At 59.2% G+C, this 19,317-nt stretch overlaps 1 protein-coding gene across 10 annotated transcripts in view; it reads right to left on the minus strand.

Moving 5' to 3' along the window:
- The window catches only part of DYSF (dysferlin), a 73,320-nt gene that overhangs the window by 50,546 nt on the left and 3,457 nt on the right, over positions 1–19,317 (minus strand). For 2 of the 10 annotated variants that reach the window (XM_048941705.1, XM_048941703.1), the window contains exons 2-23: positions 13,895–13,950; positions 13,719–13,810; positions 13,362–13,467; positions 11,018–11,135; positions 10,731–10,921; positions 10,491–10,619; positions 9,656–9,718; positions 9,520–9,570; positions 8,993–9,023; positions 8,627–8,742; positions 8,429–8,555; positions 8,222–8,325; positions 8,068–8,136; positions 7,950–7,993; positions 7,750–7,832; positions 6,184–6,299; positions 5,824–5,937; positions 5,165–5,342; positions 4,066–4,190; positions 3,495–3,601; positions 1,235–1,427; positions 55–210 (exon numbers count right to left, since the gene is read on the minus strand). In XM_048941705.1, the coding sequence (XP_048797662.1) occupies positions 55–210; positions 1,235–1,427; positions 3,495–3,601; positions 4,066–4,190; positions 5,165–5,342; positions 5,824–5,937; positions 6,184–6,299; positions 7,750–7,832; positions 7,950–7,993; positions 8,068–8,136; positions 8,222–8,325; positions 8,429–8,555; positions 8,627–8,742; positions 8,993–9,023; positions 9,520–9,570; positions 9,656–9,718; positions 10,491–10,619; positions 10,731–10,921; positions 11,018–11,135; positions 13,362–13,467; positions 13,719–13,810; positions 13,895–13,950 (2,369 nt within the window). Of the gene's footprint in view, positions 1–54; positions 211–1,234; positions 1,428–3,494; positions 3,602–4,065; positions 4,191–5,164; positions 5,343–5,823; positions 5,938–6,183; positions 6,300–6,731; positions 6,774–7,749; positions 7,833–7,949; positions 7,994–8,067; positions 8,137–8,221; positions 8,326–8,428; positions 8,556–8,626; positions 8,743–8,992; positions 9,024–9,519; positions 9,571–9,655; positions 9,719–10,490; positions 10,620–10,730; positions 11,136–13,361; positions 13,468–13,718; positions 13,811–13,894; positions 18,082–18,284; positions 18,392–19,317 lie in introns of those variants that run through there. The other 8 variants (XM_048941699.1, XM_048941695.1, XM_048941702.1 and 5 more) reach the window with 6 other exon arrangements.

Consider the following 19,317-nt stretch of genomic DNA (forward strand, 5'->3'; position numbering starts at 1 on the left):
CACGGGGCGCACGAGGAGCTGAGCTCTGCAGACGCGTGCAGAAAGGCCACGAACCTTCAGGAAGATGGTCTGCAGCTTGCCACAGTTCTTCCCACAGCAGCTGGGGCCACCACGGGAGTAGAGAACCTCGTGGGCCGGCACACGGGCGTAGGCAACGCGCCTCTCGCCCCGCAGCATCCAGATCACCACGTCTGGGAGGCTGTTCTGGGGCTGCAGAGGAGTGCAGGCGTTACAGATCGACGCAGACCCCTGACCCCAAGGATTCCAGGCCCCATCGCCAGCTCCCAGCCTATAGGGCTGAGCATCTCGGCCCCGCATCCCACCCAGGTCGTGGCTGTCCATTTGAGTTGGGAACGAAAGCAACACGAAGTGCCAGATGGAAGAACGGACCACGACACCTCTGGGGCTCGCAGTGCGTCCAGTTGGAAGGGATCTCGGGAGACCCGCGGCCCAACCTCTTGATTTAAGATCAGCTCTGGGATGTGACGTGTAAAAGGAAGCCCAGGAAATAAAATGAGCAAGTGAATATTCCAGCTACTGCCGGAATCCTGGTTACTGCTACGCCTTCCCTACGGTGCGCGGCCACGGATCTCTTTGGCACGTGAAGCCCCACTGACTTTTGGGCCTCCACATAACCTGCAACCCAAATCTGCAGTGGTAAACAACCCAAAAGACACAGGAGTTACCTGAAACCCATCCTGCTGAGTATTGTCCCTCAGCCTTTTATCAGCTCTCCCAACCCTGATTCTGCACGAGAAGCCCCACAGCCAAGAGCTTCGTTGGCCAGCATGACCAGACAGCAGCAGTCAGCACTGTGAGGTGTTGGATCATCTAAGATTGGAGTTTGATAACGACTGCAGTTGGAGCTAAATGACTTCCGGCTGTCAGTTGGATCAGAAGGTCTTTGGAGGACCCTTCCAACTCAGAGGACCCTATGATGATACTCCCAGACCTCACTTGATTGCTTCCTGTCCCTCCACGTAGAGCACGTTCCATGGGTGCCATTCTATTGGTGCTCTGAATTGAATCACTGTACGTCTCTCAACTCACTGCCCCCTCTCCCTTTTAGCACCAGGGCAAAACAAGCCAAGCATTGCCTCGGAAAGAGCATCACAGAACCAAACCATCTGCTCTCACCGACAGCTCCCTGCTGAAGCTTCTCTACACCGAGTGCCACCACCCCACCAAACCTCACCCATAGGCAATGGTGGGGACTGGGACATGGCGGCGTTACCTCCTCAGCCATGGCCCGCAGCCGGCACAGCCAGTCCTCCGCCTGCTCCAGCACGGCCGGCAGGCTCAGCTCCTCGTGCTTCAGCCTCAGGGCCGCCCGCACCACCTGCTCCAGGTTGGTGCTGCGGAAGCGGTACAGGTTCTGGTCCAGGTGTGTGCTGGCCGCCTTCCCCAGCACGTCGGGCAGCGGAACGCTGTGGGCAGAGGTGTGGTGTGAGCAGCAATCATGAGCGTCACCCTCCTCCCGGAATCCAGGACCACGGGGGGCTGGAAGGGACCTCCGCAGATCCCCCAGTCCAAGCCCCTTAATGCAGGTTCTGTTGGTCAACCATTGGTCAACTGTTTGCCCACCATTTGTCAACTGCTGGTCAACTACTGATCTTTAGTCAATCATTGGACAACTGTTTGTCATCTATTGGTCAATCATGAGTCAACCACTGGTCAACACCTGGTCAACTTCTGGTCAATCATGAGTCAACTATTGGTCAACTGCTGGTCAACCATTGGTCAACTGCTGATCAACTTCTGGTTAATCATGAGTCAACCATTGGTCAACTGCTGGTCAACTTCTGGTCAATCACTAGTCAACCATTGGTCAACTGCTGGTCAACCACTGGCCAACTGTTAGTCAACTGCTGTCAATCATTAGTCAACCACTTGTCAACTGCTGGTCAACCATTGGTCAACTTCTGGTCAGTCATTAGTCAACCATTGGTCAACTGCTGGTCAGCTACTGGTCAATCATTAGTCAACCACTTGTCAACTGCTGGTCAACCACTAGTCAACTGCTGGTCAATCACTAGTCAACCATTGGTCAACCTTCAGTCAACCACTGGTCAATCATTACTCAACCACTGGTCAAGTGTTGGTCATCTACTCGTCAACCTTCAGCCAACCACTGGTCAACTGTTAGTCAACTACTGGTCAATCATTACTCAACCACTGGTCAACTGTTGGTCATCTACTCGTCAACCTTCAGTCAACCATTGGTCAACTGTTAGTCAACTACTGGTCAATCATTACTCAACCACTGGTCAACTGTTGGTCATCTACTCGTCAACCTTCAGTCAACCATTGGTCAATTGTTAGTCAACTACTGGTCAATCATTACTCAACCACTGGTCAACTGTTGGCCAACTTGTTGATCAACTATTTGTCAACCACTGATCAACTGTTGATCAATCATGGGTCAACTGTTGGTCAACCACTGCCCACCAGGTCACCCAGGCTACGCACACACAGCGTCAATTCGAGCTGTTGGATGAAGGAAGGTTTCAGCATTTCCAGCCCAAGCCATTCCAGGTTCTACGACCTTTCGGGATGTTTCCAACCCAAACTCAAGCCATCCCATGGCTGATTTTTAGGGACCTCTCCAACCCAACCATTCCGTGGTTCTCTGATCTTTAAGGACCCTTCCAATCCAAGCCACTCAGCACGAGCTACCTGAGCCAGGTGCCCTTAGAGCTTGGGGCACTGGGTTTTGCTGCTATCCCTCTTCCCCCAGCTGCACCCACCGCAGTGCCTCGTCCAGCCCTCCTCCTTTTCCAGCAAGGAGCATTCTGACGTCTCTTTGTGAAAAGGTTTGGAGAACACTTGAGCCTTTCCACCGGGACCGGGAAGCACTGGGGGCAGCAGAGCTGTCCTGCTGCTCCAAAATCCAGCCCAAGCTCCTTTTGAACGAAGCCCTGTGCGTTCAGCCACCGTGGCCCCACATCCACCCAGCGACCACGCAGAGGTCAGGCTGCACAGGGCCACTCTTTAGTAGAGCCACAGGGCTTTAAGGTTGGAGGAGACCTCCAGGATCACCAAGTCCAACCGTGTGTGTGGTGAAACACATCTTTATGATGCCCAAAAGCAAACAAACGGGGGGCTGTGGGTACAGACTTTGGCCAGGTGAGCGCGTCCTCCTGGAGCTCTGCACAGCAGCTTCCAGGCTGAAAAGGAGGAGGCATCGCCTCCCCACCATGAAGGCCGGGGAGGGGAACATGGGGACGAAGGTCCCAGCAGGTGTGCTGACATCATGGACAGCCAAGAGGGACAGATTTGTCCCCACGGTGGGACAAATCATCCGCGTCACCCAACCCAACGCCTCCATCTCCGCTCCAACCACCAGCACCCAAGAAACCCAGCGCCCTGCATGGATGCACGCACAGCACAGGAGGGAGAAAAAAGCAGCAGGAAATCATTCCTCTCCAAAACAAACAAGGATTCCCACAACAAAACACGGTAAGAAGCATCCCGGTGAGAGGTGGCAGAAATACCTGCAGTCTGCAATGACGTCGTCCATCAGCTGGGCTCCCAGGGATTGCAGCTCGCCCGGCGCGCCGCTGGCCTTGAGCACGAGGTGGATCTGCTCCAGGTTGGCTTCCTGCACGACAACAGGGCTAAATGCCACGTCCCACCTCCCTGGCGCGGCCCCCCCAGCTCAGAACCTCCCAGCTGGTTGGGCTCTGCAGGGTGGGCTCTGCTCAGAGCTCCCTGTAGCACGGCCAGAAATCCCACCCACCGCTCCCAAGGGGAAGGAAGCAATGCTTCCCCCGCTGGTTCCCCGCCTTGGGTGAAGCACCCCACTGTCACCACGCAGGATGAGAGCGGTCCCCCCGTTTCCCACCCAGCTGTGTGACACCGTGCTGCCTGGAAGCCACAGAAGGAAGGAAGCGTCCCAGGTTTGGAGTCACACAGAAGAGGCATCGACAGCCCCTGCTGTGGCTCCCACGCCTCAAACGTAACACCCAGCTCCCCATCAAGCCCCACACCGGCCCCACTAGAGATAACTTCCATCCCCCAGCCCCCCACGCACAGAGGGATGCGCTGTGTCACCAGGGCACTCACCAGCCTGTCTGCCGCGTGCTGGAGGAGGTTCTGAGTGTCGGTTCGGTAGCTGATGTCTTCCCAGTAGGAGGACAGCACCACCACGGGCTTCACGTTGCCCCAGGGCAGGTAGTAATACTGGCAACCTGGAGGGCACAGCGTTGGGTGAGCTCAGGGCACCGGGTGATGGCAGCGGGCACCGCGTGGTTGGGGCAGGAGCTCAGGGCCCGGCTCTTTTGGAGACCCCCGTGTGCAACGAGGTCCAAAAGTGCCCATGGACCCATCTGTGGAGCGGTGAGGCCAGGAAGCAGCGGAACGACCCTGGTGTGCTGAAGGCATCTGATCCCAGAGCCCCATGGGAGCCTGGGAAAGGCCACCCCAAAATACCAGCTCTCCCATGAGAACTAAGGGGCGTTGTTAGGGCCAAGGGGCTCCACAGGAACGCTTAATTCCTGGCTGCCCCCCTCCTTTCCAGTCACATCTTCCCACACATGCACGTGCCTTCACACGTTGAGGTTCCAAAGGTCTCCAGTTGGACTTGAAGACTTTCAGTTGGGTTTTGAGGCACTCCAGCTGGGTTTTGAAGGCCCCTACTTGGGTTTTGAAGGCCCCTAGTTGGACTTTGAGGACCTCAAATTGAGATCTGAAGGTCTCCTGTTGGGTTTTGAAGGCCTCCCATTGGGTTTTGATGACCCCAGTTCTGTTTCGAAGGCTCCCAGTTGGGTTTAAGAACCTCCAACTGAAATCTGAAGACCTCTACTTGGGTCCTGAAGGCCTCCTATTTGTTTTTGATGACCCCAGTTTTGTTTTGAAGGCTTCCATTGGGTTTAAGGACCTCCAATTGAAATTTGAAGACTTCTACTTGGGTCCTGAAGGCCTCCTATTTGTTTTTGACGACCCCAGTTTTGTTTCGAAGGCTTCCAGTTGGGTTCTAGGATCTCCAACTGAGATTTGAAAGTCTCCTGCTGGGTTTCGAAGGCCTCCCATTGGGTTCTAATGACCCCAGTTTTGTTTCCAGCTGGTTACAAAGTCCTCCAGTTTGGGTTTTGAAGGCCTTCAAGGATGGAGACCCCACAGCCACCCCCCACCAATGCACAGACAGTCCCCTGGTGCTGCTCACCATCGAACACGGCCCGGCTGTACTGCGTGGTGGAAGCCAAGGGCAAGCAGGTGTTGTCAAACTTGTTGCCATAGTTGCCAATGCTGACCTCGAACTGGATGGCATCGTCCACGTCCTGCAGCATGGTGGCCGAGTAGAAGGCAGCAAAGAGGGAGTACTTCCTCCTCCGCAGGTGCTTCTGCAAGAGGCACAGGAACAGGGGAGGAGATGCCACCACTGCCCTCCTATGATGGCCTGACACGTGGCAGCATGGCAAAGCCACTGGGACGGAAGAGATTAACGCAGGAAAGGAGAACGTGATGCGCGTCGACAGAATTTGGGGTGAGATGTTTAGGAACAATCTAACAGAGGAGAAGACTGGAGCGACCCGCGTGGGAAAGGCAGGTCAGTTCTAAAGAGCATCAAGAGTGCATCTGCAACAGCACTCGAGGTCACAGGGGAACCCAGGCTGGAAGGGACCTGCGAGGATCACCAAATCCAACTTGCTGCCGACGGGATGGCTGCTCTTTAAAAGCGAATCTCCTGCACATCCACCCGCACTACGGTTTGCTCAGACAGAGCAAGGTGGGCACCCTGGGATGAAAACGCCCTCCAGGAGACCATCAGCTGCAAGACATCCCCCTTCCACGGCCAGCATCAGAGCGCAGCAGCCCCGTTACCTCCACCCGCAGGACGTCATCCGCAGAGATGTCCTCCACCTTCAGCTCCCCGTGCTCCTCCAGCTTGGTCTCCAGCTCCAGCAGCACCCGGCCGCGGTACGCGACGCCCTCGCCCTTGGGGTAGAGCAGGACAGGGTCAGCAGCCATCGCCCCATCCTTCACCCCCACCTCTGCTCTCGTTGGCTTCGCGGCAGAGGTCAGAGCGGCGGCGCTATTTCAGTGCCGGGAGGAGTTTAGCCAGCGGGGACGGAGCGTGCGGCGTGGGCTCCTGCTAACAAAGCCAGGCAGGGTTAGCAGAAGCAGGAAGGAAGGAAGGAAGGTTAATCTATTTCGGGCCGTGCTGGGAAGAGGCTGATTCACCTTTCCTAAATTGAGCGCCTCGTACGGGTCGGGGAAGCCGGTGAATTCGCGGGGGCTGCCATACAAGTTGATGTAGCACGGGCCGAAGGTCGGCAGGAAGCCCAGCCCGTCGTCCACTGCACGGCACAGGAAAGGAGACGTCAGGGACCCATGGCGGAGCGCCACGTCCCCGCAAACACCTATTGGCCAGGACAGGGAAGGTGCTGGCAACTGTGCAGAGCATCCCTGGGCCGGGAGCTGCGTGGATTTAGGGCTGCGCTGCGCCACGAGGCAGCGTGAGCCGTGAGCGCTGCTCACTTCTGGACACCTCAAGCAAACGAGCAGCGAAGAGCCAGGTCCACGTGCACTGAGCTCCCAGCACAACAGCAGACCCCGACCGCTCAGTGTGCAACGCATCGTCACCCCGAGACCTCCAGCACCGCCACTGCCCAACGGGGGCACCCCAAAATCAAAATGGAGGGATGGCAGCGCAGCCCTTCCCCAGGCACCGCACACCCTAAAGAAGTTACCCAAGTGCCCACAAACCAAGAGGCTCTAAGGGGACGTACAGTCTGAGGCTTTCAGAGGCTTCGCGAGAGCAGGAAACGCATCTGGAGCGTAAAGAGACAGAGAGAGGTCAGGAGGAGGAGCAGGGAAGGCTGTGGGACAGGAGGAGGCTATGGGAAAAGCAGATGCTGTTGCTGGGGGATTCGGTGCCAACAGAGAAGCAGGGAGGCTGCAACACGGCCACGCAGCCCTCCAGGGGGGTTGCAGAGCGCACAAGGACTGAGACAGGATGCAAAACCTCCTGCGCAACGCAGCTCTGCAGCAACCTCTTCCTATGGCCACAGTAGGAATGAAAGTCTGCAGGACCACGAGCCAGGAGGGACAGCCACCAAAAAATCAGAGCGCAAGGCCAGGGGACGGGTGCAGTCACCGCCATGGGATGGATGGGGTCACCGTGCAGGATGGAGCGACCTCAGAGGACTTACAGAGCCACCGCCATGCAGAACAGATGTAGACACTACCATGGGATGGACAGAGCTACCATGCAGGGTGAATGGAGCCAGCAACCAGACAGAACAGACGGAACCACCGTCACCGCAGGATGGACGGAACCGAGACTGCACAGAATAATCAGAGCCACCACCATGCAAGATGGACACACGAATGGAGCCACCGCCACGAAATGGATCAACAGGGACAGCACCATGGAATGGATGGATCCACCATCAGGAGGTGGATGGAGATCCCACCAGGGGACGGATGGAGCCAGCACCATGGGATGGGCAGAATCCCCACCATGGGATGGATGGAGCCAGCACCATGGGATGGAGGGAATCCCCACCATGGGATGGATGGAGCCAGCACCATGGGATGGACAGAATCCCCACCATGGGATGGACAGAATCCCCACCATGGGATGGATGGAGCCAGCATCACGCCCCCACCCATGCCCCCATTTCTGCCCCAGTGGTCAGAGCCCACCCTGCCCGTTCCCTCTTCCAAGCCAACGCTGAGCTCCAGCTGCGAGCACCACCCTCCCCAGGGCCGTGCACAGAGCCCCCCATCCCACCCCCCACTCACCCTCCAGCTCCCCGCCGGGCGCAGAGATCTTGGACATGCAGAGGTAGGCGGTGCCGACGACGTCGTTGTGCGTCAGACGGTCCCTGGAAGGCAGCGCACGTCTCAGCGCAGCCCGGCTGCCCCCCGATCCATCAGCGCATCCCCCTCCACGGCTCCTCCTGTTTTATGGGGTCCCACCCCATCCCCTCCCCGTGGCTCACCAGTCGGTCACCCGGATCTTCATCTTCTCACACATGGAAGGGAACTGGGGACAGAGAGGAGCAGTGAGCGGTGCGGCCGGGGGGCGGCGGGGCGGTGAGGGGTGGGCACGGCGCTCACCATCACCGGCAGCGTCAGGCACTGGTTCCACTGCGGGTTGGCATTCTTCTCCAGGATCCTCGAGAAGAGCTGGAGGGGTGGGAGCAGGGATGGGTCTCCCCTCGGTGCTGGGAAGCCCCAGGCCCCAGTGGGGACACAACCGTGCCCCACTCACCGTCTTCCCCGCGAAGCTGACTTCCACGAAGGGGTCAACCAGGTTCTTCTTGTTGCTCTCAAAGCCAAAGATCTGCCGCACATTGTCCATGACGGCGTCGTCCACTGCGGGGGGGAGAGCTCTGCTGGGTGGGCTGTGACGTGCAGCACCCATGGGTGCTCCGTCCCGCATCGAGACCGAGCGCCACGGCGCGGAGCCGCCACTCACTCTGGGGCAAATCTTCAGCTTTGAAGATCTTCAGGCAGAACTGAGCCCCTCGCAAGGTGACCCCCGTGGGACGCAGGAGGTTCCCCTCGATGTCTTCCTTGTCTTCGGAGACCTCCTTCTTCTCCACCTGTGGGATGGCCCACGGCTCAACGCGTCGATCCGGATGGCGGCTGGAAGCCCCCCAGCACCGATACTCACAGGAGCTTCATCCCCAGGCCCCAGCACGAGCAGGCTGACCTTCAGGTACCCTTTTGCCCCCGCTGTGAAGTCCTCCGGGTCGGAGAGCAGCAGCCACCGCCTGAGGATCGCATGCTCTGGGGGAGACAAGGGGTGGTGTGATGGGGCAGCGCTGAATTCCCTCTGCTGGCCTCCTGGCTGCTAAGCTCCCCGTGTTTGATTGTCACGGTTGGCAGGGATGGGGTGGGAAACGTTTAACAGGCGTCACTTTGTCCCTCCTTTATGGGCCTCATCCCAAAATGAATCCGTGTGGATACACTGCCCAGGAAGGGGCGGTGGGTAGGGGAACACCTCTGCCTTTCCTATGGGGGCGGACACAGAACTCACTGGGCTCCGAGTAGATGCTCTCAACGTCCATCTGTGAGACACAGAGAGAGAGAATCATAGAATCAGTGTGCTGTTAAGGTCAGAAATGATCCCTGAGATCTCCGAGTCCAACCACCGACCCATCACCGCCCACAGAAGCACTGAATCATTCGGGCTGGAGAAGACCCCCCAAGGCCATTGAGTCCCAATGCCGACCCATCGCCTCCATGACTCCGTCATGGCATCGTCTGGGTTGGAGAAGACCCTCAGGGTCATCCGGTCCAACCTCATCACCTGTACATCCACTCAATTATGGGATTATTCTGGTTGCAAAAGACCCCCAGGGTCATCGAGCTGAACCCCTCCTGTGCCCAGACACAGAATCGCTCAACGACGGAAGCATAAAGGCTACAGGAGCCCCTCAGGACCCCCAAATCCAACCCCAACCCATCCCAGCTCCCGGAATCAGAGTCACAAAGGCTGGAAAAGATCTCCAAGATTGTAGCCCAACCACCAACCCATCACACGGAGACGGGCCGGATCCCTACCCGAAACTCGCCGATCACCGCGTCCATCCGGAAAGAGCGCGAGTCCAGGACCTGCAGGAGGAGCAGTGAGCCCAGGGGGGGGGGAGCAGAGCCACATGGCCGGGCTGGGGGTGGGGACACGGCGCGGGGGGCTCACCGTGATGAAGATGGGCACGTCGAACAGCTCGGCCGGCGACTCGAAGACGTTGAAGAAGAAGGTCTGCGGGGAAGAGGGGCGATGGAGCGCGGCGCTCCCAGCGTGGGGCACCGGGGCGATGCTCAACGTCACGCTTTTATGGGGTTTGGGGTTTTTTTTATGTGTTGGGTTCTCAGCATCAAAACATCACGTGGTGCATCGGGCATCGCAGCGCCAATGGCCCCAATCCCAGGTACCCATCCCTGTACGTCATGGAGCTCGTGGGATCTGGCCCTTCTGCCTGGGTTGGTCTCTTCCTGCCTGGCACTGGAGGCGCTTTCCCAGCCGTTCCAAGCTTTGCAGGTTTGACTCGGCCTCAGGCTCTTTCTGTCTCCTATCTTATTTGATTTATTAGTCTCAATTCCAATTAGTTTGTATTATATTGCGTTAGTAAAAGCAGTTCTCCTCCATAGATTGCTGCTGCTGGTTTTTTTTACTCTCCCTTCCTTCCTTCCCATTTTTGTGGGGCTGGGGTGGGGAGGGCAGGGGCCTATTGCCCCCCTGTGACGGGCACGGATCGATCCAGCAGCTCTGTGATGCTTTTTGGTGGAGAATGCGGGCAAAGAAGGGGGAAACCTATTTGTGCTGCTGAGCTGGGGCAAGAATTGCTGCCCGAATGAAGAACACGGCTGTAAAGGTGCTCCATGCTCATGCGCCCAAGGGTCAGGCTACCGAAGAACAGCAAAATAAGCACCGGGTAGAACCGAGCTGCCAGAATTGAGGTGGCTCAAATAGAGCTGGACCGGTTGGGTGCGTTTGGCTTCGTGCCCCGTCCTGCATTTCCCTCCCTCCTCACCTCGTCGAAGCGGGGGCTGTTGCCTTTACGGATCCTGGTCCTCTTGCTCTGCCCCGCCGCCGTCACCTTCACCACGGGGCGGATGTGAACGCCGGGCAGCTGCCGGGCCTCGATCACCCGAACCCGGATCTGGGGGGGACGACGACAAGAAGGGGGTCGGCCCAGCCTCAAGGGGACACCTTGGGGTCAGCTCGCAGCTGACGACACCCAGGCTGAGTTCTGAGCGACCAGGGGTCTCACCTGGAAGTCCTGCGGTTTGTTGGACAGGGGTTTTTTGGGCGAGCTCCTCCTGCGCTTCACCCCACGGCCGCGGGGAGCCGGGGGTCTGTGGGGCAGCGAGGGCGGCTCCGAACCCGGCAGCCCCGAGGACGGGGGCTCCAATTCGTCCCCCGTGGCCGCCTGGTCGTCCCCCTCCTCCTCTGTGGCCGCTTCTGCGCGAGGCAGGAGGCAGGGAGGTTGCTGCGGGTCCCCGGGCGCTGTGGGGTGGGCGATGGGGGACGCGTCCCCCCGTGCAGCCCCCGCATTACCGGTGAGCGTGTCGGGCTCTGCCACCGCCGCCGGGGCTGCCTCGGGGGGGGCTGGGGGAGGGAAGAGGGGGGCAGCGCCCGGAGGAGGGGTGTAGGAGACTTGCAGGATGAGGGAAGCCTGGGTGAAAGGGGAGAGTCATCACACATCCCCGTCCCACGGCCACGTCCCCATCCCAATGGGTTCCCATGTCATCACCATGCCCCCATCCCACTGTGTGCCCACCCCACTGGGTCCCCATTTCATTGCCACGTCCCCATCCCACTCTGTCCTCATTTCACTGCCACGTCCCCATCCTATAGTCTCCATCCCATTGCCACGTCCCCATCCCACTGCCATGTCTCCATTTCAGTGCCACATCCCCATCCCATTGTGTCCCCACCCCACAGTGTCCCCATTTCATTGCCACGTCCCCACCCCACTGTGGCCCCACTTCATTGCCACGTCCCCATCCTATAGTCTCCACCCCTGTGCCACGTCCCCATCCCACTGCCATGTCTCCATTTCAGTGCCACGTCCCCATCCCACTGTGTCCCCATTTCATCGCCACATCTCCATCCCACTGCCGTGTCCCCATCCTACTGCCTTGTCCTCAACCCATCGAGTCCCCATCCCCACTGCCATTTCCCCATCCCATTGAGTCCCCATCCCATTGACTCTCCATCCCATTGACTCCCCATCCCATTGTATCCCCATCCCATTGTGCCCCCATCCCATTGTGCCCCCATCCCATTGTGCCCCCATCCCATTGTGCCCCCATCCCATTGAGTCCCCATTCCATTGAGTCCCCATCCCACTGCCATTTCCCCATCCCTTTGTGTTCCCATCCCACTGACATTGCCGCATCCCATTGTGCCCCCATCCCATTGACTCCCCATCCCATTGTCCCCATCCGACTGCCATTTCCCCATCCCTTTATGTCCCCATCCCATGTGCCCCCATCCCATTGACTCCCCATCCCATCGTCCCCATCCCATTGAGCCTCCACCCCATTGTCCCCATCCCATTGTGCCCCATCCCATTGTGCCCTCAACCCCTTTTGCCCCCATCCCACTGACTCCCCATCCCATTGTGCCCCCATCCCATTGAGTCCTCATCCCATTGAGCCCCCATCCCATTGAGCCCCCATCCCATTGAGTTCCCATCCCATTGACTCCCCATCCCACTGTGCTCCCATCCCATTGTGCCCCCATCCCATTGTGCCCCCATCCCATTGAGTCCCCATCCCATTGAGTCCCCATCCCACTGCCATTTCCCCACCCCTTTATGTCCCCATCCCTTTGTGTTCCCATCCCACTGACATTTCCCCATTCCACTGTGCCCCCATCCCATTGACTCCCCATCCCATCGTCCCCATCCCATTGAGCCTCCATCCCATTGTCCCCATCCCACTGTGTCCCCATCCCATTGAGTTCCCACCCCATTGTGCCCTCACCCCCTTTTGCCCCCATCCCATTGAGTTCCCATCCCATTGTGCCCCCATCCCATTGTGCCCCCATCTCACTGTGCCCCCATCCCACTGTGTCCCCATCCCATTGCCACATCCCCATCCCATTGACTCCCTATCCCTCTGCCATTTCCCCATCCCATTGTGCCCCCATCCCATTGTGCCCCCATCCCATTGAGTCCTCATCCCATTGAGCCCCCATCCCATTGAGTTCCCATCCCATTGACTCCCCATCCCACTGTGCTCCCATCCCATTGTGCCCCCATCCCATTGTGCCCTCACCCCCTTTTGCCCCCATCCCATTGTCCCCATCCCATTGTGCCCCATCCCATTGTGCCCTCAACCCCTTTTGCCCCCATCCCACTGACTCCCCATCCCATTGTGCCCCCATCCCATTGTGCCCCCATCCCATTGTGCCCTCACCCCCTTTTGCCCCCATCCCATCGTCCCCATCCCATTGTGCCCCCATCCCATTGAGTCCTCATCCCATTGAACCCCCATCCCATTGAGTTCCCATCCCATTGACTCCCCATCCCACTGTGCCCCCATCCCATTGTCTCCATCCCATTGTGCCCCCATCCCATTGTGCCCTCACCCCCTTTTGCCCCCATCCCATTGAGTTCCCATCCCATGTGCCCCCATCCCATTGTGCCCCCATCCCATTGACTCCCCATCCCATTGTGCCCCCATCCCATTGAGCCTCCATCCCATCGTCCCCATCCCAATGAGTCCCCATCCCATTGAGCCCCCATCCCATTGAATCTCCACCCCACTGTGCCCCCATCCCATTGTGCCCCCATTCCACTGCCATTTCCCCACCCCATTGACTCCCCACCCCATTGACTCCCCACCCCATTGCCACATCCCCACCCCACCTCCATCCCCACACCCGTCCTCACCCCAGTGTTCTGCTTCTTGCTATCCAACAAAGGCACATCATAGGACGCCGCCAAGCTGGCTGAGGACAGCACATCCCGTAGGGGAACACGAGCTTCCCCCAAAAACCTGTAGGGTCAGCAGGGTTACATGGGGGTGGGTTGGGGGACCCCAAGGGGGGGTTGATCCTAAATTGCACAATCTTCCCCCCAGGCTCCGTTTTGCAAAGCCTGGGGCGTGCACGAAAGTGCACGCCCCAGGCTTTGCAAATCGGAGCCATGGGGGGGAATATTGGGATCGAAGCCTCCCCCTTTCCCCCATTTCCCCCCTTTCCCCCCTTTTCCCCCTTCTTTTCCCCCCCTTTTCCCCCTTCTCCCCACCTATTCCTCCCCACGGTCTCATGGTCCTTGACAACGACGCACAGCTCAGAGCCGAGGTCCAAAGCGACGCCCTTCAGATCCCATTCGAAACCCTACAAAGAGAGAAGAGCCCCGGTTGCAATGGGGTTTTCCATAGGATCCCTTATAGGGTCGGGGGGGAAAAGGGTGGCGCTCACCTCGTTCCATACGGGGTTGATGCTGTTCTTGATGACCTTCGTCTTCTTCTTCACCCCTACAACAAACAGGGGGGCGCGTGGCAACGGCCCTAAACTCAGCTCCCACCCCATGCACCAGTGGGACACACAATGGGGTTTCTCAGTTCCCGTGCCTCGGTTTCCCCATAAGATCCCATATCCGGTGCCTGTTTCCCCATTGACCCCATATTCTGTGCCTCAGTTTCCCCATAGATCCAATGCACAATGCCTCAGTTCCCCCACAGATCCCATAGGCTGTGCCTCAGCTCCCCACTGATCCTACAACACCCCAAGTCCCCATAGATCCCATATGTTTCCCCACTGACCCCATATTGTGTGCCTCAGATCCCTATAGATCCTATACACAAGGCACCAGATCCTCACAGACCCTATACACCATGCCATAGATCCCATTTCCTATGCCTCAGTGCCCCACTGATCCTACACACCGTGCCTCAATTCCCCATAGATCCCATAGGCTGTGTCTCAATTCCCCATAGATCCCATAGGCTGTGTCTCAATTCCCCATAGATCCCATAGGCTGTGCCCCAGTTTCCCCACTGACCCCATATGCTGTGCCTCAGTTCCCCCACAGATCCCATAAGCTGGGCCTCAGTTCCCCCATAGATCCCATAAGCTGTGCCTCAGCTCCCCACTGATCCTACAGCCCCCCAATTTCCCCATAGATCCCATATGCTGTGCCCCAGTTTCCCCACTGACCCCATATCCTGTGCCTCAGATCCCTATAGATCCTATACACAAGGCATCAGTTCCTCACAGACCCTATACCCAATGCCATAGACCCCATATCCAATGCCTCAGTTCCCCACTGATCCTACACACCATGCCTCAATTCCCCCATAGATCCCATAGGCTGGGCTTCAATTCCCCCATAGATCCCATATCCTGTGCCCCAGTTTCCCCACAGATCCCATAAGCTGGGCCTCAGTTTCCCCATAGATCCCATATCCTGTGCCTCAGCTCCCCACTGATCCTACAACACCCCAATTCCCCATACATCCCATACACTGTGCCTCAGTTTCCCCACTGACCCCATACCCTGTGCCTCAGTTCCCCACTGATCCTACACACAATGCCTCAGTTTCCCCACAGATCCCATATTGTGCCTCACTTTCCCCATAGATCCTACACACTGTGCCTGTTCCCCATTGATCCCACACTCTGTGCCTCACTTCCCCCACAGATCCTATAAGCTGGGCTTCAGTTTCCCCATAGATCCCATATGCTGTGCCTCAGTTTCCCCACTGACCCCATATGCTGTGCCTCAGTCCCCATAGATCCTCTACCCAATGCCATAGATCCCAAAGGCTGTGCCTCAGCTCCCCACTGATCCTACAGTGCCTCCATTTCCCCATAGATCCCATAAGCTGTGCCCCAGTTTCCCCACTGACCCCATATCCTGTGCCTCAGATCCCTATAGATCCTATACACAAGGCACCAGATCCTCACAGACCCTATACACCATGCCATAGATCCCATACCCTATTCCTCAGTGCCCCACTGATCCTACAGTGCCTCAATTTCCCATAGAACCCATAAGCTGTGCCCCAGTTTCCCCACTGACCCCATAGGCTGTGCCTCAGTTCCCCCACAGATCCCATAGGCTGGGCCTCAATTCCCCCATAGACCCCATAGGCTGGGCCTCAATTCCCCCATAGACCCCATAGGCTGTGCCTCAATTCCCCCATAGATCCCATAGGCTGTGCCTCAATTGCCCCATAGACCCCATAAGCTGGGCTTCAGTTTCCCCATAGATCCCATAGGCTGGGCCTCAATCCCCATAGATCCCATAGGCTGGGCCTCAATTCCCCACAGATCCCATAGGCTGGGCCTCAATTCCCCCACAGATCCCATAGGCTGGGCCTCAATTCCCCCATAGACCCCATAGGCTGGGCTTCAGTTTCCCCATAGATCCCATAGGCTGGGCCTCAATTCCCCCACAGATCCCATAGGCTGGGCCTCAGTTTCCCCATAGATCCCATAAGCTGGGCCTCAATTCCCATAGATCCCATAGGCTGGGCCTTAATTCCCCCACAGACTCCATAGGCTGGGCCTCAATTCCCCCATAGATCCCATAGGCTGGGCCTCAATTCCCCCATAGATCCTATAGACTGTGCCCCAGTTTCCCCACAGATCCCCCACTCTGCCCCTCAGTGCCCCACAGACCCCACAGCACTCCTTTGGGGCCGCCCCACTGCCGCCTATGGGGCCGAGCTCCTCCCCCCCCCCAGCACAGCACTCAATAACGCCGACCCCAAACCTCGACCCCAAACCCATCCCAGCCTTGGGGCCGCCGCTCTTCCTATTATGGGATTTCCCAGCATGGCGGCCTCCATCCGGCACCGCACCCCATAGCAGCGGGGCGGCCGCCTGCCAACGGCCCCATTGACCCCAATGACCCCATTGCCATCCCGACCCCCCCCTTGGGACGCGGCAGGAAGGGCCCGCGCCGCCCCTCGGCTCCTTCCTGTCCTTCGCTTTGGGTTCCTTTACCTAAAAACGGCCATTTCCCATTGGCTGGGAGCCACGTCGCCCCACTGCTATGGGGTGATCGGTGTGTGGGATCGGGGGGGGGGGGACCCGAAATGGCCCCTCAAATCCCACAGCGATGGGATGCAGCCCTATAGGGTCATCATTCACAACATTGAGGGCTTCCCACGCTCAGATATCGGGGTTCCCCTTCATAAATCCCAAGGGATCCCATTCACAACTCTTGGGGGTCTTCAGGCACCAACCTGGGGGGGCTCCCCTGCATTTAGGGGAAAGGAACCCCCATCCTAAAAGATGGGCAGCCCCTCAAATCCCAAAGCAATGGGACAGACCCCCATAGGGTCTTCATTCACAAACTTGAGGGCTCCCCATGCTCACATCCTGGGGTTCCCATTCATAAATCCCAAGGGATCCCATTCACAACTCTTGGGGGTCCTCAGGCACCAATCTGGGGGGGCTCTCCAGCATTTAGGGGAACAGAACCCCCATCCCAAAGGCTGCACAGCCCCTCAAATCCCACAGCAATGGGACAGACCCCTGTAGGGTCCTCAGCCACAAACCCTGAGGGCTCCCCATGCTCACATCTTGGGGTTCCCATTCATAAATCCCAAGGGATCCCATTCACAACTCTTGGGGGTCTTCAGGCACCAATCTGGGGGGGCTCCCCAACATTTAGGGGCATGGAACCCCCATCCCAAAAGATGGGCAGCCCCCCAGAGCCCCCAGCAATGGGATGCAGCCCTATAGGGTCCTCAGCCACAAACCCTGAGGGCTCCCCATGCCCAGATCTCAGGGTTCCCATTCACAACTACTGGGGGGTCCTCAGGCACCAATCTGGGGGGGCTCCCCAACATTTAGGGGAACTGGACCCCCATCCCAAAGGATGAAGAAACCCCCAGAGCCCCCAGCAATGGGACGGACCCCCATAGGGTCTTCATTCACAAACTTGAGGGCTCCCCATGCTCAGATCTCAGGGTTCCCATTCACAACTACTGGGGGGTCCTCAGGCATCAACCTGGGGGCTTCTCCCCAACATTTAGGGGAACGGAACCCCCATCCCAAAGGCTGCACAGCCCCTCAAACCCCCCAGCAATAGGATGCAGCCCTGTAGGGTCTTCATTCACAACATTGAGGGCTCCCCATGCTCACATCCTGGGGTTCCCCTTCATAAATCCCAAGGGATCCCATTCACAACCTCTTGGGGTGGCCTCAGCACCAATCTGGGGGGGCTCCCCTGCATTTGGGGGCATGGAACCCCCATCCTAAAAGATGGGCAGCCCCTCAAATCCCAAAGGAATGGGACGGACCCCCCATAGGGTCTTCATTCACAAACTTGAGGGCTCCCCATGCTCACATCCTGGGGTTCCCCTTCATAAATCCCAAGGGATCCCATTCACAACTCTTGGGGTCCTCAGGCACCAACCTGGGGGGGCTCCCCTGCATTTAGGGGCATGGAACCCCCATCCCAAAGGATGAAGAAACCCCCAGACCCCCCAGCAATGGGACGGACCCCCATAGGGTCTTCATTCACAAATCCCCCTCAGGATCCCCGCTCCCGGCTCTCAGGCGCTTCTCACCCACAAAACTCGGGGTCCCCCCCCCAGGACCCCCCTCGGAGCACCCAAAGGCGCAGCTGCCATCACCCGTTTGGGCTCCATCCCCCCCCGCCAACCAACCCCAAAAATCAACGGCGTCTCCCGCAAACCCCAAACCCAGGAGCCCGGCGCCCACCTCCGCCTCCCGTCATTTGGGGAGAGGGGCCGGGGGGGGGGGGGGGGGCGCAGAGCGGGGCGGCTCCACGTGGATTTGGGGACTCCAACCCCCCCCCCCCCCGGCGACCCCCAAAGCTTGTGGGGCTCACCTCGGAAGGTCAGGCTGGCCAACGGGGGTCGCTCTGCCTGTCCCCCTTGTCGGGGCGGCGCAGCTGGGCTCGCTGCAGGACCGCAGCGCAGCATGGCCGGAGAGCGGGGCAGCGCCGCAACGGGCAGCGATGGGATGGGGGGGGGGGGAGGATGGGGAGGGGGCGTGGGCCACGGAGGAGGAGGGGCGTGGCCCCAGCGAAGGGGGGCGGGGGCCACAGCGAGGGAGGGGGGATGTGGGGAGGTGGGATGAGGGGCGGCGCGGATGGGGGGGGGGGGCGTTGCATGGGGGGGGGGGGCCCCAGCATCCTAAGGGTGTGACGTCACTACGGGGTCGTGACGTCACGCACGGGGTCGTGACGTCGACTACCTGGATGTGCCCCCCCCTCCTCTCCCACCCCCCCCCTTCTCCCACCTTCCCTCCCCCCCCGTGGGGTTCAGTGCCATGATGGGGGGGGGGGGGAGAGGGGCAGCATCCTAAGGGTGTGACGTCACTACGGGGTCGTGACGTCACGCACGGGGTCGTGACGTCGACTACCTGCCGGTGCCCCTCCCTCCTCTCCCACCTCCCCCACCCCCCCCCCCCCCGCGTGGGGTTCAGTGCCATGATGGGGGGGGGGGGGGGGGGGAAATCACCCCCCCACTGCCCCCCCCAACCACCATCCCACCCCCTCCTCCCCCCCCCCAATTCACTGCCCGTCTCCCCTTTAGCGGACCCCCCCCCCCCCCCTCGGTTCATCCCGGGGGGGTCATTCACCACCGCCCCCCCCCCCCACGCAGCTGCTCTCGCGGGACCAGAAATAGCGGCGGCTGCGCCACTGCTGTCAACCGCTCAGCTATGGCCCCCCCCCCCCCTCGTCCCCCCCCTCCCAGCCACCCACAGCAGCGTCAGCACCGACGGCCCCTCCTGCACTGAGATGGGGGGGGGGATTGGGGGGGGGGCCTTACAGCACAGAGCGGCAGTGGGGGGGGCCGGAGACCCCTGAAGGGGGGGTGGAATTCTCCGGGACCCCCCAGCCCAGGATCAATGCATAC

This window comes from Lagopus muta, chromosome 4, assembly GCF_023343835.1.
Source record: "Lagopus muta isolate bLagMut1 chromosome 4, bLagMut1 primary, whole genome shotgun sequence".
Classification (NCBI taxonomy): Eukaryota; Metazoa; Chordata; class Aves; order Galliformes; family Phasianidae; genus Lagopus; species Lagopus muta.